The sequence below is a fragment of the Ischnura elegans genome, chromosome 10 (genome assembly GCF_921293095.1).
Source record: "Ischnura elegans chromosome 10, ioIscEleg1.1, whole genome shotgun sequence".
NCBI lineage: Eukaryota > Metazoa > Arthropoda > Insecta > Odonata > Coenagrionidae > Ischnura > Ischnura elegans.
In genome coordinates this window covers 71,641,717-71,669,502 of record NC_060255.1, presented here as the reverse complement: position 1 = coordinate 71,669,502, position 27,786 = coordinate 71,641,717, and the positions used below count along the sequence as shown (strand labels likewise).

Here is a 27,786-nt window from a genome sequence, read left to right as displayed (position 1 = left end):
GCCTCGATGACGTCAAAGGTGCCTAAACATCACGCGAAGCTATTGTTGTGATTGTTTGTAATAGTTGCCAGCAGTTGTGTGAGCTTCGTTTGTTAGACGTGTTGATTATTTTTTATTTAAAGATAAATATCCGACGATAGAGGCTTGGAAGCCCTCATATTTTGCATTATTTATAATATTAATATCTGAGTAAGGGCATAAAATATAAAACTGGAGCAGTTAAACCAAATATTATATAATACCTAAATAACATCGTGGTAGGAGTCTGAGCCACGGCCATTGGAAGGGGGATACGTTAATTGTAAGTTGATGTTATCGACGGCATATCATTCATTTAAGTATGCAATTAGAAGGATTTTGATGTTTACTGATGTCCGCTTAGCTTTTATATACAATAACTTCATCCGTTTATTCGTAGGTACCGGAGAATTCGTCGTTTAGGTCTGCTTGTGCTTGTATTATGAGGTGAATTCCAGTCAATGCAACTTTTGCTCGCTGATTGGAGACATCTAGGAACATTTTTGTGCCAAAATAGTGTTATTTTCAACGTGACGTCTCCCGTTAAGCTACTGCTAATAATCACAGTGCCAGTGGTTGTAATGCACAAAGTTTGACAAGGTTGAAAAATATCGGCCAAGAGTTATCAGTGTTCCATCGTGATTGAATTGTAAAAAGTGCTATTACGCTATCGATAAATGTCTAACAGTAGTGTAAAAATTGTCAGTGGCGTGCTAATCTCCGTTGTTCACCGTAGATATGACATTTCACGATCACGCCATTGAAATAAAAACTGTGTGTGAAGTTTGTTATTCCATTATTTCAACGAATAGTAGTGAGAAATGTCACCTGTGTCACTTGTGTGGTCTAATTTAAGGGTTTAAATCAATGAATAAATAGTTGTATTCATCATAACGAGTTCTGTTATTGTAAGTTGTACGTGATGAATATAAGAATGTGACAGTGACATCCAGTTTTTGATAAAAGTATTTGCCTATTTCCCGCTATATTTTTATGGTATATGCTAGTATATTGTTTATGGATTTACCTATATTATTTCTTTTACAACTCGATTTGCCGCCAACGTATAGCAATAATTTGTCTTAACAAATTCCATGAGGGTCATGGCATCAATTTTTGGTGTCCTAAAAAAAGGCTGGTGTCCTAACATCCTATGCCACACGCCTTATAGGCGGCTTGCGGGGTATTATGTAGACGTAGATGAATTTCAGGTGTACTATTCGAACGAGTGGCAACGTTATCATCCATTTTTCTGATAACTAAAACACACGAAGTGAAACGCTTGTACTTCATCATCCCGATGCCGCATTATTAATATCCCAAGTAATAATCTAGGCACAATAGCAATAGGAAAACTTGCCCAAGAATAACAGAACAAAATAAAGTGACGATTAGCGGCTAAATACTCCCTCAAAACAAATTTTACTCCAAGCGCTCAGCGTATTTCCCTACTCCCCACGGTTGTTTAGGCACCTATGACGTCACGCCTGGCCTCGGCAACGCTCGGGTGTCTTCGCGCAGTGGTCGGCTCAGAGAAAATTTTCTCGATTTTAAATGCAATTTTTTTATTTCTTTTGATGTTGAATGGAGAAACTGAAGGTATTTTTGCGAGTTAATGTATCCATTTGACTTATTCAAAATAGTTTTTAGAGCAATCTACGACCCATGCAAGTTCCTCATTAAAAATATATGCTTTTCAAGCTCCCGTTCGACACATATCGTATCCACGTTTTTGTAAAATATATCGAACTGCTATTACTTGCAGAATTTAACATCTACGGGGACAGTTGAACATTCTGTGGTTCTTTCTCCAATTCAAGTTTCTTAACCGTATTCTTATATTTATTGTAATCAATTCGCTTTGTTGTTATAAACCTTCCTTAGATATAAAAAATGATAGCATTGAGAGACATACATCGTCAGTGAAATTCGAACATTACTTCATTATTCGAGGCATGTTTATTCGGATAATCATTTCATTAGTCTCTGTTCGTTTATTTTCTAAAAATTATGTTCTTAATTTCATTAAGTTTGCTGTATTCAAACATAATAAATCAAAAATAGGTTAGTAAATCAAGAGGTGATACAATCCTACGGTAAGGGCTAAAATACGAAAAATCGGCTACATTTCACATGTTCATCTATCATACACTATATATTTTTCTATATTGCGTATATCATTCACATCAAAACGGTTTCCCGAAGCATTGACACCGTGGTTACTAAGAAGGTCTTAAGTATTGTTGTCTGTGAATGAGCGTATTGCCCGCCTATTTCAATCATTTAAACGATATTTTGAGTGTTTCTTTCGTTTTTTAAACCACGTATGGGCACATGACTCGGAAACACGTGACACAACTATGTTCCCTCCCCCCTAATTACCCGCTTGATGAATTCAAGCGCCCAATCGACTCGTTTTAATATATATTCAGGAAAACCAAAAATATTAAAGTGCGGCAGAAAGCCGCACGCTTGCACTGGCGCTTTTAAGCTATCCTAGAATAGGAGTAATTAAAGATAAAATATCAGTCGCAGGAAAAGGTTAAATCCTAACAAGTCAAGTAAAAAAATTTAATATTGAACTAAAAGAATTACCATGCAAGTGAAATGGACTGACTGAGAGTTATAAAAAGCGTTAGTTTCAAAATATCTCCATTAATTTTTTTCCATACTATATCAACCCAAAATTTGCTCCTAAATATCCCAGCCTGCTATGCCAGAAGCACAACGGTTTTATAAGCATGCGTATTAAGTTTTAATAAACTGATTGTCTTGAATAATACAGCCACAGTGGAATCAGGTTGATAGTTTAAACTAAAAAATTATAAATTGTAATCATAAAGGTGGATGGGGAGAGTAGAAAGGAGCCTATATCCTCACAGGGAGCCAAGATATCAAACGAAGAAGAGAAGCTGAGGACTAAAAGTGGGCGTGACGAATAAAAGAGGTTTTTAGCGTGAGAGTGGGGAGGCGGTGATATTCTTCAGTAGGAGAGTTTTAGGAGGTACCTAGTGGTGGTGGAAGGACCTTAGCCTGGCGTTAGGACCTTACACCGGCCGGTGAGGAATGAGAGCTTTTTGAAGGAGGGGAGAGATCGGGAAGAAGGTAGGTTTTAGTGCCGAGTGGTAGTGGGAGTTGGGTATTATGAAGTGCGGGACGCAAGAGTTATTAGTGGAAGTGTTGAAGGAGTTAGGGGAAGGAGGATGAGCGACAGAAGTATAAAAAAAGGATAGGAAGGCAGGAGCTGGAGGAGGATGAGTTGGAGGGCGCGTTGCGGGAAATATAGCGGGCTAGTCGCGGGAGGCATGGAGTCTGGAATGGAAGTAATAATGGGTAAGTGCGCAGAAAAAGTTGGGAGTGGTGAGATTTAAGAGAGAAAGACTGATTCCCAGCTCGGCGTCGTATGGGAGGAAGCGGAGAGAGAGAAAAAAACTAAGATTGCGGAGATCAGCGCGGTGCTCAGCCGAGATGATATCGACGATAAATCTGTACAAGAAAGACAAAATGTATCGGCAAAGTAATTCCGGGAGATGGATGAAATCAATTGGATAGTAGGAGTTTTTTTCTCTCTTTCTTTCTGCGGAGCAAAGATAAGAAAGTATCAGAGGGCGAAAAAAGAAATCGTAATTGGACAAGTGCTGGAAAATATTGCAAACATTAAAGGACGATCTCAAACTAAAATGTACAACAGCAATATCCTTAATCATTGGCGGAATTCCAGCATTATTGCCATCATCAAAATCGCATCGGCGTTTTAAATTAAAATGTTATTATTGGTGAAGAATTAACGGAGTATTTTTAAATGTTCTCGTATTTTCTCAGCGATTTTCGCCACATAAAGACGCAAAGTTAATTGGCAATTTTCCCCGGTCATTTTTGTTTACTAATGCATCTAAAACTTTGGCTGCTAGCTTAAAATTTGAGAATTTATATTCATGCCTTTCACTTACTTTTTTTTTACAGCAAGTAAACACCAAATTTAGCACGGCATTCACATATTCGGGCTGATACTATTCGCTACATTCTCATTTGACCGTGGGAACCAGCTTGTAAAAATATTTATCAGGTGTACCCACATAAATTGGAATTAAGTCCCAAAAACGATATTTTGATATAATGGTGGTTTTAACAACAGAAAATATATTCTTGCGCACAGTGAAGAAAATGAGAATGTAGAAATCCTTGCAGAGAATTCACACAAATTGAAGTTAAGTTATTGATTTTTTTAGCTATTTCATAAATTATAGGATAAAATTTTTAACGCATTCTTTGATTGTATTATGAGAAGAAGTGACTAACGGAGGACAAGTGAAAGTAACTACTCTTGTCAGTTGTCACAGATACAAAGTGAGGCCGAATATTTATGTAATTTATCTATGTTTACGTAAGTTTTATGGCCCTTTTTGAAAAATAGGATTTACGAAAAATTGTTGTGATATCATATTTTCCTAAGTAATATTGCGAATGAAAATAAAGGATTCCTACCGTAGTAGAGGACCATTTTTCCTAATATTATATTAATATTACGAAAAATATTTTCAACACAGCTGTCGTGCAATTTTTAATATCCAATTGGCAAAAAAGAATTTATAAATAAAATTTTGTGGTGTTTCCTATTCATGCACCTAAATCATTATTCGACCCAATTGTAAAAAATATATTCCAGGAAAACAATTATGCCAGTGCAGTAAGAATTGTGTATACATCGTCGTGTGTTATAACTTCGCACATACAAAAAATAGTCTTTATAAAACCGTAAAGGAAATAATGACGATTCCAGCCGGTTCCCTCCATTCGAAGAAGTTGGACAATTAAACAATAAAACGAAGCAACACGATTCCATGCGTCAAAAGAAAGAAGAATTACGCACTACGAGCGAGAAAATGAAAACAAGAAATTTCAGGAAAAATATGGGACAATTATCCCCGAAAATGAAAAGAAATGCGGATGTGAAAGTTGAAAAATAAGAAGGACTATGCTCATAACGCAGAATGAAAGCAAAATAGCGAGAGGAAAGAAAAAAAAGGGACTCATTGAATGGTAAAAAATATTTGAACATAAAGGAAACTAAGCGGACAGATGAGTTTTGGTGTCACGAAAGGACAGACTATTGGGGAAGTTCGGAGGTCGTCCGCGGAGGGAAAAAATGACGTTGTTAGAACGTTACTGTTCCATTAGGAAAGAGTTTTCTCCTGGAAATTTAGAAACAAATAATGAAAAATTAAAGGGGAATAGTGGACGTGGGAGCTATCGATAAATTATTTCATGGCAGGAGAACTTAAGAAAACTTATTCTGCCGAAGCGCTAAAGATTCGAAGAAGTTGGATAATTAAATATGAAAACGAAGCAACACGATTCCATGCGTCAAGAGAAAGAAAAATTACGCACTACGAGCGAGAAAATGAAAACAAGAAATTTCATGAAAAATATGGGACAATTATCCCCGAAAATGAAAATAAATGGAAGGTATGGCTGCAAAAGTAGCTGCTAGCTTATATGTGTGAAGTATTTTATGAACATGTTTTGTAGCGGATGAGGCATGAAACGAGTAGGCATCGAATAAAATATCACATGAAGATTAAAGGAGGTTGAAATAGATGAAAAGATTACTTATATTCTTGCGTGGAAAACGGATAGAGGGATGAGAAGCTGCTTAGACTACAAAAATAACTAACAGGAGTATGCTTTGCTTAGCGAAGTTTTTCTGATTTTTTTCTTGAACTATGTATGGTAAAACTGATATTTAAATGGTACATTTCTCGATTATATTCCCAATTTATATAAGAATTTCATAATATAATTTTCATTAAACGGCATGAAAAATAGCATGGGGAGAATAGTAGCAATGCTTTCATTCGATGAGAAAATTTATCAGACTAATAGTTTCACGGATATCATTGATAGTTAATCACGTCATTTAGATAAAGCAATAATAAGTGCTTGAATCCATAATTCTTTATTTAAGATCTCACAATTTTGATAAACGTATCTTGAATGACATTTTTCCCGAAAGAAATTTTACTACACTAACACATGGCTTCTAGCAATCATCACTTATGTTGAAAACTTACTCATGAGTCACTCAGTGCTGAATTAGTCAACAATTAAATTTTTATCACATGAATTCATTACTAAGACACGCATATTCCTTTCTCATAAAGAGTAATCGATGGGTAAGACAACCTCATCAAAACAAAGCCGTAAAAATAATAAGATGGGAGAATATATACAAAATATGATGGCGACAAAAAAAAGCCAAGGCCAGTGATAAAATCTAAAACCCACAACCTTTATAAATACATTTTATTAAAATTATGATGCAACTTCTTCGTGAACATTAAAGATGGGACAAATTTTTAACTCGATATAAATAACGTGAAAACAAACGCAGCAACCGTAGTCAGCAAATCGTAACCATCACGTTACCTCGGATTTTAACAATCGAATCCAGGTCCCATACGCAGGAGCCTATTTATACACTTTTTTACTCCGAGCACGCAGCGTCATGTAATTAGTAGACGAAAAGTTGCTAGAATATAGTGCAAGGTGAAGAGAATGAGGTAAATGGAAGAGTAGGTAGGTAAAGTAGTAATATTAGTAAGTAGAGTAGTTGGTAGTAGGTAGGTATTAATAATAAGATTTCTTTATTCGGGTAAGGTTGAGACTAATAGGTCCCCTCTTCCACCTTACCTCTCGATATCGTCAATACAAACTTATTTAAAAAGGGAAAATAAACGTTTACAACACAAAAATATACAATATTCACTACTGGTGAAATGTCAAACAAGATAAAGAAGTACATGTGAAAATTTTGTGAAAGAAAAAATATTTCGGTTTGTAGGAAAAACAAGAGGATAAGTGAGTATCCTTCAGAGAAAAAACCCACGGCAGGAAAACGCCCACACAAGAAGAGGGGCGTGAAAAACCTGCGAAAACCTACTGAGTGAAAACTAATGTTATGTTACATGTAAAATACAGCAAGTACTATGGAGCCTCCTCTTAAAAGATGCCAATGATGATGAGTTCCGAGTTGAAAGGTTAAGATTATTTCATTCCCTACATGCAGTAACGGTAAATTATTGGTTGCAAATGACAGTTCGGTGATGAGATATAACAAGATTGGGAACCCTTGTGTATTTGTCATGCGGACAGTATCAATTCGCATGATAGGTAAGGAGGTGTTTTTATGCTTAGAATTTGATACGGGAGGGAAAGAGTATGCAGCCAGTGTCACTAGGCGAGTTTTAGCCATAAAAGTTTAGTAATGTAATCGTTTATGTGGTCCAATAATTGTAAGTTAAATCTAATGCATCTATTCATGGAACGTTGAAGCTTATAACTAAGTTCTTGAGAAAGGTCCTGGTGAGCTATGTCAGAATAGTTAAACAATAGGTAGAGTAGTTAGTTGGGAGTACGAAGGTAGAGTGTTAGGCAGTGACTGTGGCAGCAGAGGAGCGGAAGAAAATGGTGGCAGGAATGTGTACGTGGATGATAAGGCGCTGAAATTGGGGGAAATGAGGTCCGTCGTGCCTCCAGGCGGGAAGAGAGGAGAGATGTGTTGGTTTTAGGCCGGCGGATGAAGCGGTGGATTTGAGGGAAGCACAAATGGGGATGGAAACGTGAAAAAGGAATATATGAGGGGAGGTAAGGAGTGTTTTTTCCCCGTAGTTCTGTTTGCCATCGAAAGGTGGCACCAAAGACGGTTCGAGAATCCTTTATTTTGGGGGTGGGGGGGGAGTCGGAAGAGAATAGCAAGGGTAGTTTTGTGAGTGAGGGGAACAGGGGTTGGTGTAAGGAAGGGGGTTATCTTCTAAGGGGATCCTTATTGAAGGGGGAGGGTGCCAGAAAAGAGTGTCAATATTCTTGGACAATGGGAGCATTTAGGCGTGGTCTCCGGAGTTGAAGAAATGAAAAAAGGAGGAAGAAGCGGCAACTGTGGTTCTCCTGATGGAAATGCTGCAGGGGGGTGGAAAAGTGCTGGATTCCCTCAACTGCGGAGGAAGGGAGACACGAAGTGAGAAGGGGATTGCTTGCGGTAACAGGAAGGGGTTTTGCTTGCGAGGAATAAATTCTAGAAATAAAAAAAGGAGAGAGAAAAAAATTTAGGGAGCATCCTGAGCGAAAGAATGGCAGGAAGCCGGAACGAAGGGGAACTGTAGCAAGAGTGAATAAACAATTCATTCTAAAAAAAGTATGTATTTCTGCAGCATATTTGTTTCCAAACTCTCTCCAAGTCACTTAGAAATTTAACCTAAATTAGCGTCGGGAGAGGAAATAAAAGCATTAGAAAATATCTTCCAGTCTTAAAGTGTTGGCAATATGATGGAGAACGACAGAGAGTCTCGTGAAATAAGGGCGGGGATACGGAGATATTTTATTGCTTATTCCTACACGAACTTCTCAAGGAAGTTTTACTCTCTCCTTGTTAATGGAAAAATGTGATAGAAATGTTTATGTGTAGAGCAATAATGAAATGGTCAGCGTGCAAAAGCGTTTCTCCTTGCTCGATGAGTGGCGGTGAAGAATAAAGCATGCAGTCTCTGGCATCGAATTCCTATTATTATTATTAGTACTACCAGTTTAGACCCCATCTCATAAAACTTGATAAAATTTAAAATGAAAAGATTTCGTAAATATGCTTAATATATCAAATAATATTACAATAATACTGGTTCTTAACGATTTATCTATTTACGTCTCAATCTAATTTTTCTACTTTACTTCTATTGCGTGAGCTGTTTGCATTAGCCGATATTGAAATGCAGTCACAGCTGCAATCCAGCGATATAAGTCCACATTGGGTTAGTTTGCTTCCGAATATAAACAATTTTTAACTACTTTAATGAGCACTTAGGTAGTTTAACACGTGTTTCGAAGTACTGATGATATTCCCGATTTCTGGCTATTGGACATGATTAAAATAAATAGTACCCGCATTTCTTTCACTTTTGAATGTTGTTTGAATTTCAAAGCGAAACAAACAAATTGCCGCGATCATTAAGGCTGCTCCTTTCATTATCTACCTAGTTTATTCAAACACTTAACACTTTTCGCTAAGTAAACGCCGCAAAAAGTGCTTTTAGTCTGATTTACCACAGCATTGTTTCATTTCAACATTTGATGTGATAATGGTATAATTTTTACTGTAGATTTATACAGATAATAAAAGTTCATCAGGAAAAAATATTAAAAAGCAAGGATAGAAAAATTATTCCATCTAATACCAATTTTATCTCTCCAACGTATAAGAACAAAAGTATGTCTTTATTCAAACGATTTTATCTAATCTTAAATAGGTCAAAATGGACATTTCGAAAATCCATGAAAGCATTTTATCATGATCATTTCTAAGCAGGGTCTTCAAATTTTATAAATAGTATAAAATTGTATTAGATAAAACAGTATTCAAGATGCAGATACATTAAAAAAATGTATCTTGAATAAGCAAACTTTGAAGCTGTATTTTGATAGTCTTGCCTCGAAAACAAAGCCCCTCATTAATTTATGTATTTTTCTAAGGCTACGGATTTGCGAACGTTATATTGGCTCCTGTTTTCCATTGTTATGTTTCACGGTTCGGAGAAGGAAGCAATTTTCGCTTCCCTTACGCCGACGAGTTTCATTGCCACAGCAGAATGTTCCTTCGTTTTGAAAATTACGGGTGCAGAGGCAGCAAAGAGGGTTCCCGAACCGTTGATGGTGGTATCTATTCTCGGCATGACGCCTATTTTTTCCTTTATTTTTCATCACGATTTCCAGAGATGTTACAAAGATGCTTTTGAGGGTGGCAAGATTGATGATTCAAGCAAGGAGGTTGGGGGAATAAAAAAACCCAGCTGGATTTTCTGTGCTGTCATTGTAATGTACTTGGTCCTGTTTAGCTTTATCTCCTTTCACTTCTCATTCTACCTATGCCACTCAACTGATGGATTGTTCTGTTTTTTTTTTCCTCCTCTTATCTTTCCATATAACGTTCCGGAGATCAGACAGCCCTTCGTTCGGGATAAGCCGTGAACCTGGATTCGGATTTCCTATCCGTGAGGGCATGCCCGTATCGCTGAAATGCGACGTGGATTCCAACCCACCGGCGACGCCGCTTTGGAGGAAAGGTAGGAAGAGCAACTCATGCAGCATAAGTGTGTCTTTGAGTGTTTAAGTGTATTATTCCTAAGTGAGCTCCATTTTCATTATCCATAAACTGTTTTATTATTACAAAAAGCATTTGTAATTTTGAATTCATGTCTATGATACAATTCCATATTTTTGAGGACAACTGTGTGCAAATATATTATTTAGTTAACCTTGGACGCTACAAATTTTTTGTTAAAATATTATGTTCACTATCAATTTATGCGAAATAATTTGGTGCATTAATAACTTCATTATCTACGCAATGTAAAGAGACAGAATGATACACAGTTGCGAGAACAAAATACTATTGATTGATTATCATATTCAGAAGTGCAGCTTTCAATCTTTAGGCCCCAGAAATACCGACTGTAAGACCTGCTGAATTATTCCTTCTATTTCGCGCCATCCTTTTGACCGTTTCGGCGGAGAACAATTTCACCATTTTTATGTGCCCGCATTTTATGCCGTTTCTCGGTAACTCAAGAGAGAGAGAGAGAGAGAGAGAGAGAGAGAGGTCATAAATCGGGCAGTCATTCCAATTACTGGATCTCCCACTCCCCTCCCAACAATAGCGCCGCCCATCGCGTCGTAAGAAACGATTTCTGAAGAAATTTCGAAAGCCATTACTTCATATCTAACTCCACTCTTTTCTTCCCGCACGAGATATCACTGCTGCAGTGGGAAACGAGAGGGAAGAGCTCTACACACACATGCGCGTGAGAGATCGGATATTAATGCGTCAAATAAAACCCTGCCTTGCATAATCAAAACGATAGTTCCGTCCTCTCCGCTACTCTTTCATTTTATTTTTTATTTTCATACTTCCAGCTACCTCTCATACTCCAAAGGATCCTCTCTCAACTATTTTCGATGAAATTTATGCCGCCGTGAAAATAACGGGGACGATTTCTTCCTTTTTTTTATATTCCGTGCGGGATTTATTCAACGAGGGCATAAATATTTATGGAATGTAAAAAGAATTATCAAAGGAGAAAAAAAAGGAAGGAACATTTATATTTTTTTTGTAGCCGAAACCATGAGAAGTGTGTGAGTGTGAGACATCTCAGGGTGGTGGAAGAGACAACAGGGATGAATTAGGGTGGGAGAGGAGAATGTGGGAGAAAATGGATGCAGAAGAGATTGAGAGGGTGCTTTTGAATGTTTTGTTTGTGCCAAGAGTGGAACGAGGTAAGAGGATATTCGTTTCACGGCGGTCCAAAAGGATGGCGCTCTCTGAAGGGTGAGCAGGGATAGGGGTGTCCAAGGGATGATCATACTGAGGCGAAGGGTTCAGGGTTTGGGGGGGGGGCAACTGCGGAAGGATATTAGCCGAAACGATGAGGGACTGGGGCGGATTTTTCGGAGAAAAATGCCGATGGACTCGATTCGTGTGAGTTGGAAGGATTGGTTATGAATACGCAAGGCAGAGAAAAGGAATTCGTGTAAAATAGAAAACAAAAGCGAGAGAATTCATTGAAAAAAACTTTATGAATGACTAAAATTATCAGAAAAAAATGATAAATAATTGTAAAGCTGAACAATTGCGGATGTATAAGTATTTAAATAAATTATGGACAAAAGTTAGGCTGGGCAGGGAAAAGGAATTCATGCAGAATAGAAAATAAAAACAAGAGAATTGATTGATAAAACATTATCATAGACTAAACTTATTAGAATAAATTATGGACAGCAAGCTTAAACAATTTTGGATTTAATTATAAATTAATTAAAGAATTAAAGAATAAATTACGGAATATAAGTTTGAGACAGTATCAAATAATTATGCAGATTTTTTATAATAGCAATGCATGAAGCTGCAAATGGTGGTGAGTCTGTACAGATTAAAATTATACAGTGAAATAAAAATAAATGAGAATATAAAGATTTTTGATAGTGTTAGTATATTTAAGAGGATTTACAATAATATCTCATCAGGAAAATAAATGCTTCATGTCTTAAAGGAATAATGCATAGGTAATAAAATACTAGACCTACGGGACACGGTAAATATAGAGTAGATAACCGGTAGTTAAATCAGCATTAAAACTGGAAATATTCATAATGCATTCCCGTGTAAAGAATATGTTTCAAGATAAGGTAGTGTATGATATTCAGATCGTGCTTGGCTTTAGCCAAGAAGAGCGTCTGACCATTTCATTACGATTGCCTATAATTAAAGCTTATCTATTTAACCACGATTTTTTTCCGAGAGAATGAAACGTGGTAAAATAGATTTGGAGTTTGAGGGTGATTAAATACTTCACTTTTAGCCATTTAGGTATCCTACATACAATTTTTTCTGAAAACGATAATGCGATTAAAGTACTTTGATTTTAACGTGGAAAGATAATATAATCGCGGATACATCCGTTAAGCATTCATTTAAGCTACTTTTAAGAGATGTAACGAATTCCAACGAAATATAATCAGTTTGAGACTATTGGATCTTGAATATCGTAGGGTTAAGTAGATATAGCAGTTTCACGAGAATAAGCGTAAGCCTAAGGTAATAATGTCTTCTAATATGTTTACTCTCCGAAGCGTAAGACATATTCAATACTCAACTTGGGTCAAACTACATACTTGATGGTAAAACTAAAATTTCTCTCCGCATTTATGAGAAAAGTTTATTTACAATATATTGGAAAAAAGAAGGTCTAAATTGATGTAAAAGTAAGATTTTGAAGTTGAGTTTTTAATAGTTACCAGCGTTTTATATGCAAACAGTAAGATAGCGATTGTAAGGGAGTTATAAAGTTGATACAGAAATCGGATGGGAAAACGTGATGAGATACAAGACCTAGGCTATACCCATAGGATGTGAAACCCTGTGCAAAAAGAGAGGTTACGAAAGAATTTTCGCAGTGCTAAAAGTCAATGAAAGCTATCAAGGCTGCAGTAATCAAATTTTAGTTAAATAAATTTAAGCAGTAAAGAAAACAATTTAAAACTTTATTGATCTTTTTCCCCATTCAGTATTATGTTGAAGCTATTAAATATCTCACAACCGAAGTGTGTACTTAAAAAAATTGATATTCCTCACCTTGAGCATGGTGCTAGTGATACTCGATGATGAAAAGGCAATTTATCACGCGAAGATTTCAACGCAGACACATGGCCGGGACAAAATTGGATATGAGTGGAGGCAATTGCTGAAAATTACATCAAATATGGAGAATTAAGATGCAAGTGGGGCATTGGATTCAGAAATAGTCGTCATGCAATGAGAAGTCATTGAATGGAATAAACGAGCTCCGGGATGAAAGCGTCATGACATTGTAAAGAAAAAAAGTATGTGCGAGTATCGCAAGAAAGAGATGACATTGGAAGTATGAGAGAATCATCTGTTTAATGAACGAAAATGAGTGACCTAGATTGTAGCGATTATAGGATGATATATGGTCCCGTGTATTCGTACCTTGTCTTTTCTTTGAAAAATAACAGCGCAACGGTATCCACGGTTGCGAGATGAAACTGAGATAATGACGTGAAGGTGCGGAAAAAGAAGATGAAACCACCACAAGCCTGAGTAGGATTTTTGCTACCCACAACCGCACCTCGTGTAAGACATTCCCGTCTGCGAAGAAAACACATCAGGCTTGAGATTTTAATCTTTTGCTGTATTTAAACGAAATAAAATATTGTTTTTGTCGAGTTTAGAATTTTTTTTATTATTTCATAACAAATCAAATTCATAGATATGATAATGGCACTACGACATAGAGGATTAGGAATAGATAATGATATTAAAATTACGAAAATAAATCTCAAAGACTACATAGAGAGTGTGGCAGTAAATAGAGTCCCTGTTTCACTGCCACAGTGTGAATCTGGGTATAGTAATGGCATTAGAACATAGATATAAAAATGAGATTAAAATTAGGAAAAGATTTCATATGGAGTGTGGACTTATATGGATTTGAAACATGGACTCTGGGTCAAGAGGATATGAAGAGATGAGTTCATTCGAACTGTGGTGTTATTGACGAATGCTAAAAATTAAGTGGACAGACAGAATACCAAATGAAGAAACATGGAAGAGAAAAGAAACATATTGAAATCGGTCGTCAATAGAAGGGCCCAATCTATTGAGCAAATTATGAGGCATGGAGCAATCATATTGACAATCCTAGAGGGACATGTTGATGGAAAAAGTCCCAGAGAAAGACCACGACTCCTGTGTATAGGCCAAATAATGAAACAGAGGAAATTATGAGGAAGGCGGAGAGATAAGAAGATTGGAGAGTTCCAACCATTCAAGCTTATGCCAATCAATCTTAGAATCAAAGTTTCGACATTTTTCGTTAAGTACGTAGGGTTTTTAAAACAAAGTTTCCTTTGCCATTCTGGGCCTGCACGATTGTTTTATTTTTCGTTATATTTAAGAACTGATCCTGTCTTAATATTACTACGGGGATCGTAGCGAATACCAGCCCATAAATAGCTATTCTGTGTTCCAAGACCAAAAGTTATTTTTGATCACACTAAATGCATAAATCACTTATTACGCTAATTGAGGCGCTATGCGAAAAATGAATGCGTGGGCGGTATACGCTATTTTGCCCAAGCATACTATATCATTATGAAAAAAAAACAGAATCGCCCCCATGGTAAATTAATTCTCGGTATGGTATACGAAGTATTTTTCAATTGCCACCTTGAGGTTGCTCTGGAGCTACGTACCAGGGAAAAAGAAATAAAGTTATTTTGACGCTTTGTTTGCGAATAATTTGATGACTCACTCCAACGACTATGGAATCCAAAATTCGTTTAAGGGTACCGAAAACTTCGTACTTTGTTTTTTAACGTAACGAAAACTTCAAGTTCGTGCCACTAGTCTCAAAAGCCAAAACTACTCTGTTTCAAGCCCCATGGAGACGAAAGAGAACAGCCTGGTTGCAGAGACGAATGAAATTTTTCCCCTTAAAACGGAATGATTCCCCTAAAACGCGGCCATAACAGGAGCTTGGGGGAAAAAACTGGCCGTAACTACCAGCCTAATTTTACGCCGCGTCCACAGCCAGGGAAATGCCCCGAGAAAGGGTGCCAGAAGGGATTAGAAAAAAGGGTTTTTAGAAAGCGGTACTCACACAAGTAGAGAGGGTAGCAATAAGAAGAGACGGAGAAGAGTAGAAGGGAAAGGGTAGGACAGCGAAAAAGAGGAAAAGAATAAAGCGAAAACCCAAGTGAAATGTTTTCGGGACGAAATCCGGAGGGATATTGAGCACCGTGAGGATTTCCAGGGTATCCCAAGGGATGGAAAGAGGAAGAAAATCTGGAAAGAAACGAAAGGAATTGAAGGAACAGAGGATGAAAGCGGCGAAAGATTGGATTTAAAAGGAAATTTGGAGAAAAAAAGTGAGCGATCGCAAAATTACCAGTTCACCTTTAAAGTGCGTATTTGTAGGAAATTAATATCAATAAACGATGTTTTCTCTTTCAAAATCAAGTCAGGTCTGAAAATAGGTGGATTAAGGGGGGTACATGGGCAGGTGCCCCCCAGGTGCTTGAGAAATAGACGTGATTTGTAATACAAATAATTCATTCCCTTTATTTTCTTAGGTTTATTCAGATAACAGGATATTCAAGTTGACCAATTCTAATAATACTTAATCAGAAACATGATGGAGAACATCCTTCTTAAAGGAAGACATCAATCAATAACTTCAATAATACGTTAAGAAAAAAAAACACAACGGAATAACAAAAATAAATAAACAAATTGCAAACGATTATATTGCACTTAAAGTAATAGAAATTGCTCTGTACACTCAGAAAGGGTTCACTCAGATCTCTTTGGAGCTATTTCACCACCTGCATATAATGGAGTTCAGTACCTAATAAGTTGTGTGGATAATTATATACATTTTACGGTATCATTTGGGCTTAAATAAAAATCAGAAGCAGCAAGTTTTGTCAAACAGTATGTGGCGATGGCCAGCAATAGATTTAATTGCAAAAATTTGATTTATGCTGATATTTTTAGGTTTATTAAGACGACAGGATATTCAATTTGATCAATTTTAGTAACACTTAATCAAAAACAAGATGGAGAACGTCTTCTCAAAGGAAGACATCAATCAACAACTTCAATAATACGTTAAGAAAAAAAAACACAACGGAATAACAAAAATAAATAAACAAATTGCAAACGATTATATTGCACTTAAAGTAATAGAAATTGCTCTGTACACCAAAATTTTAGTTTTAATATAAAAGCTAGGTATATTTTCATATTAATAACTTTTATACTAAAATTAAGAGTACATTTCGTAGTTTAAATGTTGCATGCAGTTTTTAATCTCAAATATAAGAACACCGTTTGCCAGTAGATTCTGGTACCTACCCAGAAAAATATTCTGGATTCGCCCTTGGGTCTGATAGGGTTAGACTACGCATTTCTCTGCGGAAGATGTGAGTAGCACAGTTGTTGAACACCCTTTTATATTTTTATTCTAAAATCATAAGGACAGATTTTAACTATGCTTACAAAGAGGTTTTGTCTTATTCCGCGGAAAGGAGCACGGATCGCTAGGCATTGGATCCCTGGTCCACCTGGAGAATGTGTGTACAAACGCAGTCTCATGGCGCGATGATTGTATTACATATTTGTGGCAGAGACTTCTTTGTCTAAATGGCAAACTTGGATAGGCGAAAGGTCTCGGCAACACTACTCAAGCTGCAATCAATATCCCAAAAACATCCAGACAACATTGCCGGCGTTGAAATGTGGCATCCATGCAGTGCCGGATCCAGGATAGGGACTGGGTGGTTGAGATGACGATTCTATCTAGAGTAAATTGAATGCCAAAGGGGGGGAGGCTATAGCTCCTCCTAGCCCCTCTCTGGATCTACCACTGGATTTTAATATATGTATTACCAAAAGTGTGTACAATAGGTCCTAAGTTTAGAGCTAAATTGTATTTCAATTTGCTAAGGTAGGTAAATATGTAGGAACATATGACTAAACACTTTTGTGTGAAGTGGTAACCCCCAAATACTTCGATTTTACCTAGTGTGTGTTTCGATTCAATTGGGGGGGAGGGTAGCAGTTGTTGAGATATTGATTGCTGCTTGGGTCGTGCTGTCGAGACCTTTCGACTGTCCAATGCGGCCATTTAGTCAAATAAGTCTCTAAAGTTAAAAAAGGCTATATCACCCGTAGATCCGCTACTGCATCCATGCAATATCCACGTAAATCCATTTAATGTTGTACGGATATCTGTATAATATCCAAAGCACCGGCCAAACAACGTTGCAGCAATGTCCAATAGTGGACAATGAGGTCCATATTTCAATACCTCTTAGATATCTTCACAACATCTAATGAGCAGATAATGGGTGAACTTATTATGTTTTGTGGTATCCCCAGATAAACGAATAAAACTTTTATGCTCTTCAATTCTATACAGAACTTATGCCACCTTTGGATACTGTGTGAAATAACATATTTTTAATGTAACGGATATTACAAATTGAATAATTATGCAACGTTATTTTTACAAATCGTGTTGGGTGTGGCAAATAGGATATATATGCAACGTGGTCAAAATATCCATCGTGTAATCACGACGTGTTTTGGATATATGTTACGCTATTTAGATACCTGTTGGATATCGCTTGCTGCTTGGATAACAAGCCACACTTTTATCCACTATTCATCGACCAATATATTACACCATTGATGAAGCAGTTTTGCAGTGTTGGAAACATGGAGCGGGATAAGGGGAGAAGGAGGAAGGGTTTGAAAAGCGAAAAAGGGGTAAAGGATAGAGTGAAATCCCAAGAAGGATATTTTCGGGACGAAACCTATAGGGAAATGGAGCTCGGTGAGAATTTCCACGCTATCCCAAAGGAAGGAAAGAACGCAAGAGAGGGAGGAAATCGGGAAATAAACGTAAGGAATTGGAGGAATGGAGGGTGAAAGTGGTGAAAGATTGGATTTAAAAGGGAATTTGAAGAAAAAAGCGAGCGATCGTAGCGTAAAATTGCGATGAGGAAAAAAATGTTTGGATCTCAAAGTGCTGAGACACGAACAGGAAAGAGGATTACCCATGGGTGAAGCGATATTCGGTGGAACTGAGAGAGTAACAAATCAAAAGCAGTTTGTGTCTAGCGCTAATATATGGCAAAACAACCTCAACTCTTGGGAAACGATTGGGATATAATTTTTTATTTAGGATATGGACTCTATGATAGTCGATTACGCCTTGGTTCTAGCGTCCTACGTGTGTTGGAATAGATACGGGTAATGCTTTGCAATCGAAGTCAGTTTTTCATTAAACGGTGTGACCAAAAACTTGCTTGGTTTGCAAGGAATTGAATTCTTATTTTTTTATTTGAAAAATTAATTCAAATTATGTTTTAATTCACTTAAAATTTACCTGAATTCTATCTTCTAATCCTTTCCTAAATCCAAGCAAAGCACATTTGTTCGAACCATTAAACTGGATAACATATCTTACAAAATAAGATAATATTTTCTTTGGAGTTCATCATTACGATTGGGAAACTAAATATACTACGCGAGACACTAAGAATTGAGGTGAGAAAACACCGTACATTGTCCATTTCCTGGAATAGAATGAATTGACTGGTATATTATATACCTCAAATAATTACGACTATTATTTCTTCTATCATTTGGAAATAGGACAATTTCACAGGTAGAAATTTTGATATAATGAGATGAAGGGGGGAAATCCAGTTTTTAAAAATAATTTGTGGTGTTACTCAACTAAGTGCGTAAAAATTAAAGAAATATGTGACATACGTATGTTTAAAGCTTTTGGGTAACATTATCCTAAATACACACAGGAGAAATTTCTAGCCTGCCAAAAATATGACAGTGAATTTAATCTATATGGTGGCTTTTACTGTTGAGGCCCAGGTTTTCCCATCTTCACATTAAATTTTAAGGAAACCTCGACCGCTAACCAAGAGTAACTGAAGGTAACTTCAAATACAGCACTACTCTGCCATATTGGACGTTCACCCGTGAGCAGACCAGGTTTCTATTCCCCTCATCTATGTATTGTCCAGGGATCAGCAGCGTAGATTACCAAACCCGTAGGTAATAGACCTGTGTGTCACCGCACTACTGACATTGACAACTAGCCAACGCCCGCTACACCGAGTTTCCTCAAACATTTTTTTTTCAATCTCTGGATCATAATTACAAGCACTCACACTAAAATATTCTTTGTTTCGAATTTTTTAACTCTAAGAGCGCAATTTTCATTCGTTGGTGAACAACTGGCGCTGAAGAGACCATCAACGTGAACGATGGCGCGCAGTTGAACGCTGCAAAAATTGCCTCCGGAAAGAGCCACCATCTAACTCCATTGTACAATTTTTGTTAGTAATTTCCTCCATGCTAGACTTCTATGAAAGTGCCAAAATAAAAAAATATATAGGTTCCTATAGGAAGCGATATCTTTTGGAGAATAATCAACAGACAAATACGTAAATAGGTTTCTAAATTAGTATATTGCATTAAAATATCATTTTTTTCAACTCCAGCCCCGAAAAATAATTGATGCCAACATTTTTAGTAGAGCAACAAAAAGTCTTCGTAATTTTGATATTAAAGCTAATAAAATATAAAAAAGCACGATTTCGTTTGAGTCCCTTTTGTCTTTTTTTTTGTGGGAAGGAAAGCTGTACGAGCCGCAAGGAAAGGGGCGCGAAGTAGAGATGAGGAAGTCCCCTGGTGGCGGATAGATATAAGTAAGAAGGGCGGGAAAAGGGGAGGAAATGGGAAAAGGCATGGCGAGGAGAGAATGTGAGGAAAGGAGACGTCCGCAGAATTGGTGAAGGGCGCGAGGAGAAAAGGAAGAAGACATGCTGAGAGTAGGAAGATGGATGGGCCAAGACTACGTTGATCCAAAGCACAAGAGAGGGGGGTTTACGGGGGCAAACCATAGGGTAGGCGTGAGTACTGAGAAAAGAAGTAGAGGAAAAGGCTCTTGCAGACGGGGTTGCGGGGGAGATTAAACGAGGGATTTAGAAGGAATTGTGAGGGTGATTGTAGGGTAAATTGTAGTGTTTGTACTCGAGGCATTGCAGGAGACCACACAGAGGGCGTTTTTGTGGAGGTTTGAGGTGGAACTGCACGGGAGGCTGTATGGAGGATTTTGGAAATGATTTTAGGCTATTTGTAGGGAATATTGTTGATAGTAATGTAGTACTAGTAGTAGTAGAATTGTAGTAATATTATAGCCGTGAGTGGGTCCACGTTCTCATGGGTCTTGCAGCAACGTTTCAAATCCACTTGTAAAGGCTTTCTCAGGGTGGAATGGTCCCTCTACGAATTACAACGGGTATTTATGTAGATATTGTTGAAACATGGTAAACATAGACCACGAAAGGGTAAACCAAGTATGTTGTGATTGTACAGAGTATTGTAAGGGTGTATTATCGGAAGAGGGGTTATTTTAATAATTCCTTACTTCACTTGTTCTTCTCCTTATTTATGTCGTACAGTATTTAATGCCTTGGCTTCTCAGGCATCGCTCTCTTGCCCGTTGAAATTAGTTCCCACTTTCTCTTTTAAGCTTTGATATTTTGTGCTCATGAACATTTTCTTCCCTCTCTTGAGCTCTTTCCAGCAACTCTCCCTTTCAAGATCAGACTGAGGATTTCGTACTTTTTCCCCCTCAGAATGTGGCCAAGATATGAGATTTTCCTATTCTCAATTAACTTCCTTGGATAGTGATCAAGACCTGCTCTACCTCACTAAGTAGACGTAAATACTGGTATGTAATTATTAGACAAAAGTATGAGGCTACTACTAAGGAAAGGTATGTCTGGTGGAGTCAGTTACGCAATATAAATATGGCAGTGGTGCAAAAATTAGAAAATACTGAGGGATAAGTTGGAAAAATAAAAAGAGAATAAATATGGGAGAAATTTTAGAAGGACCTGTTGGGGATATTGTATGGGAATATGTATGGTAATATATGAGGAATATGTATTGCAAAGGGAGGTGACGTTGGTCCTGCAGAGATGGTTGATGTGTGGTCAAGAAGGGGAATTTCAACCACTCTATAAGGGTAGGGAACTAGGATGACAAAGTAGGACGACGAGGAAAGAAAAGTTATGGCGGAAAAGGGATGAAAGGAAAAAAAACACGACAAGACATAAAGAGAAAAATACAATTTTTGTGTGAAGAAGTGAAAAAATATTAGGGCTACCCTTTCACATATTTAAGATACGCACATTTACATAAAACGACCCTCCTTGCACCATCATTCCTTTTACTTTTTGCACTCGAGAAAAAAATGGAGGTCTGACAAACTAATAGTCTTGAGGCGCATTAATGTCAATAAGGGGATAAAGAATGAGTTGTCTTCATTGGAAACACAAAGAGAAAACCACAAGACAGTTGAGGCTATAAAAAAATATTTATCATAACTTTATATTTCACATTTACATAATTCATGAATTTCCTTGAGAGTAATGCCCCCATTTCTCACACATCCCACGAAGCTGAACTTTTTCCGAAAGTTAGGAGCTATTCGCTCACTTGATAATTTCCACCACACATGGAATATCACGTTGATGGCCTGATTTTGGTGAATTAATGTTAAATATTTTTATAATTTTTTTTTAAGTATAACAAACAAAATATCTTAGTGAACAATAACTCATGGTAAAATGGCGACGCGTGATTGGTTACTGCAAGAAAAATACCGGGTGTTTCAAAATGAATAGCGGGGTAACAATCTTTTACATATTTAATTTAACTTATTTAATCCCTTAAAGACCGAACTAGCTTACCAACTGGTTTTGTTATTTTTTCGCATATACTATTTATTTTACAACAAATGAAGAAATATCATGAAAGAAAAATTGAACAAAATTTTTTAAATGCATTTTCAAACATGTTCCCCAAAGGAAAAACACCGCAAAATTTTGCTACTGCTTGAAAAATAAATGTACACTTGACCAAAAACGAAGCTCAACATCTTAATATAAGTTGATCATTTGAATAAATGTGCATTTTATACTGTAAGAGTGAGTGTAGGGAAAAATATCGAATAAACCGCATGCTCACTGCAGAGGTGATGAAAATAACCAATTTTGAAATAATTAACGACCATGGTATACACAAGTCAAACGATTCACTTTAAAAAATACTTCTGTGCTTTATTTAGATGGCATAAGTATAAAAGTAATCACAGATACGAAGTATAATTTTCATGAATTTTCATAAATCTTGTCCAAAATGGGAACAATGGACTGTTGGCTATTTACAGCATATAAAATAAAACCCAACAATAATACCTAAATATTTAATAACTCAGCATACAGCTATAAGCAATACATCAAATGAGAGAGCGACTCAAAAATTATTGTTTAATGGCAACAAAACGCATAGGCATGCAATGCATCCGACACCATCCGTTAGAAAGCATTATTAGCCAAATTGGTGACTAGTGATAACATCCATAATAACATCTATGACTGTGTATGACATAACTAATAACATTCATACCTTCATTACCAGCTGACCTTCCTAAATTAAGAAACACGATTGAATAAACTGTTGCAACAAATACCCAAAAGACGCTTACTAATCGACGTATGTTTCTCACACGTCGTTTTGACGTGTACTGTGTGAAGAATGGTCCTCACATTGAACACTTTTAGGTTTCTAAGTAAAACGGTTTGAGTATCTCTCTCACTGGATGTGTGATTTGTTTCTGCAACCAGAGTGTTGTAAATATTAAAAAGCCTGATAATAACCCCGCTATTCACAAAGGATTTGGTACTTTCCCGACAAATCTAGCTGATGAACTCTTCTCGGGAAACCAGCCGGGTCAGGATGGACAATGCTGCCAACGTTTCGAAGGCCTTCTCTGCCATCGTCATCAGGGCGAATGAGCATCCTAGTTTCGCCCTGGATACGATGGGAGAGAAGCCCATCGAAACTTTGGTAGTAACGTCCATCCTGACCCTGCTGATTTCTTGAGAAGAGTTCACCCGCTATTCAGTTTGAAATACCCGATATTCACTACCATTTAGTTAAAATTAAATCTAAACTAGAGGACTAGAAGTGGTGACAGGATTAAAGGTAGTAAAACCTCGGGTTTGGCGCTAAAATGATCTACCCTTTAGATCTTGTATTCCCGTCACCATTTAAAATTATAGCACTTTGAAGTGCTGCAAAAAAGCAATTCTGCGAAATTTAGTTAGCCGAGAGGCTTTCTTTGAAAGAAGTTGTTCCCTCAAAACCTTTGTATTCAAAATACAATTTCTCACTCACAGCAGCGTTTAATTGCACATTGACTCTAAGGCAGGACAAAATGCGCTATATATACCCATGGAGGTAGTGACTGGCTTTTTATTTCAAGTCTATTCAAATGAAAGCGATAAAATATGAACAAAGGTGAGCGATAAAAATGATTCTCTAAATATAGGTGATAGTTGTGGCGGATCATGCTGTCACGCGAATGCTTCATTTTTCAGAGTTATAGCCATCAGGTTTCCATTCATGTTAAACAATATATTTTCAAGTACATATTAATATTGAATTTTCCCACTTTCAACATTCAAAATTTTATCAATCAAAAATAACGCCCAATAGAAACGGGTAAAACAGGCTTGGAGCCTTCTTTGCATTTATCGCAAAACAGTCTCTCCTCGTATCTAAAAATTTATTTCTTTGAACTTTTGACACCCAATTCCACAGACAAAACATATCCTTAATTTCATGATGCTCAACTATCCTCAAAATAATCATAAAAAGTTTAATAAGAAGAGAAGAATAATACTTCAAAGAATAATATTTCGAAATCGATTCAAGAATACCAAGGTTGTAATGTACCCGGCGAGACAGTTTTGAGAGAAATCCAGGACCGAAAAATAGTCCTAAAAAAGAAAGAAGAAAACGTGGTGGAAGTTTGCGAAAAATTTGCAAAAAAATAATTAATTCGTGTGAAATCAAGCTAAAAAAATAATGATTATTATTAAGTGTCAAGCGTGCTTTTCACACATATTTCTGTAAGGTTCAACGCCCGTCAGCAGACATCATCAGAGCATAGTGTCCGATGGATTCTTCGCTGCGCGGTGAATAATTAATGTGGATGGACATCTTCGGAGAGACCGTCGGAATGGATTCATTTTTATTACAATAGTTTTCGCACGCAACTTCCCCACTATTACTCGACGGCATTTTCTCGGCGAGAAGGGGGCAAACGGAGAGGGAGGTAGCCGTAAGGAAACTCGTTTGTATTCCTGTTCCGCGGTTCTCCTACCCTAAATCCCCAACTCATCGTCCTGGCCATCGATCACATCTCCTTTTGGGCCTTTCCCCGAACTCTCGCACGCCAAATGGGGTGGGGGGAAGAGGGAAAAAGCAAAGGGGAAAAAAAAGAATGATGGGAAAAATAAGCAAAAAAAAATTCTCGGGGAAGAAAATATCACGAGATAAAAAGAGAGAGATGGGAGCAACTCCTTTATAAGCTCGCGATATTCTTTTGTTTTCTTGGACTCTCTAGCAAAAATCGCTTATGTCAGGTGCATATGTTCCATGGGTACATTACCATATCATGATGAGCACAATTCAGAATAATCATTAATGTCGGTTTATATTAATAACAATGATTTAAAAAAAGAACATGCTCCGAAGAAGCAACAACACGTTCACAGGTAAAAAATAAGCGAGCTGCAAAAAAATTCTCGGAGAAGAAAATATCACGAGATAAAAAGAGAGAGATGGGAGCAACTCCTTCATAAACTCGCGATATTCTTTTGTTTTATTCGACTCTCTAGCAAAAATCGCTTAGCTTAGGTGCATATGTTCCATTGGCACATTACCATAGCATGATGAGCAAAATTCAGAATAATCAGTAATGTCGGTTTATATTAATAACAATGATTTTAAAAAAAGAACATGCACTGAAGAAGCAACTACAAGTTCACAGGTAAAAATAAGTTGCACTTCTAATAATAGCTGTATGTTAAATTATTAAATATTTTGGTACTATTATTAGGTTTTATTTTATATGTTGCTAACAGTCTACAGTCCAATGTTCCCATTTTGGAAAAGATTTATATAAATTCATGAAAATTATATTTCATATCTGTGATTACTTTTGTACCTCATTTCCTCAATATTTTACTGATGCACAAGCAGAAAAGCAAACTATATCCTAATAGAGTAGACGGGGGCCATTTCGAGTGCTGTAGTTCGTGTTTGACATTAAAACGTCACCTCACTGATATAAATACCAATATTACACAAATTTGCTCTATATTAATTAATAACAGAGGGGTAATCCACAGAAAAAGTGGTAACAGGTGCTCATATCAACGTTTAGGCTCTACTCGTCAGAGTAATGTAAGGTCTGACTTTCCAACTTTAGAGCTTATCTATCCTTTGTATTTTTGACGATTCGTCAGTTTATTAGCGATAAAATGGAATAATATTTCGGATTCTTCTACTAAAAAACTACAGAGTCATTCCGAAAGCGGAATCTGGGATCAGTAGCCAGTTATTTTTTCGTAATGAGAGACCAAGTTTTGAGTCATAAGTTTTTTCCACGAAAGAAATTTTTTTTTACTTCCTCCTTTAGAACATTAATTTATATAATTTTTATATGAGAAGAATTAGTATATCGGATGTCGCAAGATACTTTTGAAGATTCATTCCCCATATTCTGTAAATGCTTGCTCTATTATTTTCGACTTAAACGCAACTGCTGTCGATTTCCATTTTCTGAATTCTATTTTATTACCCGTACCGAGACTGATTCCCATTCCTTAGCTTCCTTCCTACACACCTTTTCCTCCATTTTCCCCTGGGCACTCGAATATCTCAGGAACTTAGATCGCGTCACGTCTTAGATATCTCGCTGGGGTAGGGTGGAATTCACCCGCTACCTCTCGACCGCAACCCAGACGGTCTTTTTCTTTTTTCCCGCCTCCAAACGGAAAAACGAACATCGGATTCCGTAATGAGATACTTAATCAATCCGTAGAACTTACGGACGCCAGGTCGAGCAGCAAACAGTAAACATAAAAAATGCTAAATGACCTTCCTTATGCTCTAGTTTTACGTCTTTAGTCTTATTAGATTGCCTAACTCCAATGGGTATATTTTATAGATAATAACCGGATGCCATGCAAACTAGCTTCTTTTGATAATTATAGTTGCATTTGTAACGTGTGCTCATTATGCTAAGATCAGTAAAAATCGGATAACTTTGGAAGAATAGGGTGGTTTCACATTATTTTTTTATTGCCTAAATCGAAAGACATTTACTCCAGTAGTACGTATTTCTTGCTTTCTGATTTTTAAATGAGAACTATTTCTCGCATTTAAAAGAAAAGTGAAAATTTTCAACCGCGCGAAAACGCGACGGCTAAGTTAGATGCTGGGAAAAGCCCGTGTGACGTCATTCTGGTTCCGGCTGCCGCCGTGTGAGGCCACCTTGGTGCGAGGCTATCAACGCCGCCACGATACAGGCTGCTAGTAGGTAGCAGAGTACCCTGTTAGCTGGTAGCGCTTAGATAAAATAAGGATTATTAATACACTATCCAACGAAGGAAACTTTCCGACAATAGGCAATTTTAATAGGTGATTATTAAGAAATGTTTCCCTGAGCTCTGTGCCTCATGCATGCATTGGTAATCTCAGACGATGTAAAAATCCTATCTACTCGTATAGCATCTGGGCCTCTGTGACGTCACGTGGAGTGGCATCGCATGGGCGCCAATCTGGCATTTTTCATTTGAGATTAAAATCGACCATTAACATTCGTCATAACTGGGATTTCTAGAACCAATATTTTTTTATATAATGATTACACCAATGGTTTGTAACGAATCTCAATCAATGCCTTTCATTTTCTTTGATGAAGGAAACTACCCTACTGGTCTGATTTTTAATGAACCAGCTGATCTTTACTACTTTGAATTGCCAATACTGTACAAAATATCATTGTCTCTTTTTTATTTCAAAGTTTATCAGGATAAGAAATGGTTGGAAATAAATTCGCGTTTTTTCCCTTCAGCGTAGATAAAATGCAGCGTCAGTTAAAGGGAAATCCTCACCCAGGCGGATAACGATGAAGTGCTACAAATGTGCCAAATTTTCTCGTAATCTCATAGTAGAGGTCGCAATCTGCTACCACAGGAAGTTCAAACTCCCCAGCGAAATGTATTCTTGGGCTGAAATAAATTCTTTCAAGGCCTGCCATATGGTTCTCATCATGCGGAATTTGAATATTCACAGTAGGAAAGCAAGCAGCCAATTTTCGCCCAAACGGTTCTTTCTAACTAGAAGTGCCTTCCGTTAAAAAGAAAAATTTCAAAAGAACTTTTAAAAATTGCCCGGATATGGGTCGGATACATGGCTATTCAATTAGCCATTAACGCATCCTTTGGACTCTAACCTACTAATGATTTTTGAGACGGAGGAATATTGGATATGCACTTGAGATTTGAGAAGAGTTTTTTTTATTCCACGCAGACGAAAACTTTCTGGCGTTTGAAAGGAAATGCATGTTCTGCGAAAGAATCGAAGGGAAATAAAGCACGAATACTTATATTACTATTAACTCTCATTTCTTGATTTGGCAATTTTCCTTACCAAATTCTCATTTCTTGAATTAGTTGGAGTAAAAGATC

The 27,786-nt window shown here is 37.0% G+C and overlaps 1 protein-coding gene across 1 annotated transcript in view; it reads left to right on the top strand.

Moving 5' to 3' along the window:
• The window catches only part of LOC124166453, a 779,139-nt gene that overhangs the window by 369,859 nt on the left and 381,494 nt on the right, over positions 1–27,786 (top strand). The window contains exon 4 of the mRNA XM_046543984.1: positions 10,005–10,127. Coding sequence (XP_046399940.1) covers positions 10,005–10,127 — 123 coding nt within the window. The remainder of the gene's footprint in view (positions 1–10,004; positions 10,128–27,786) is intronic.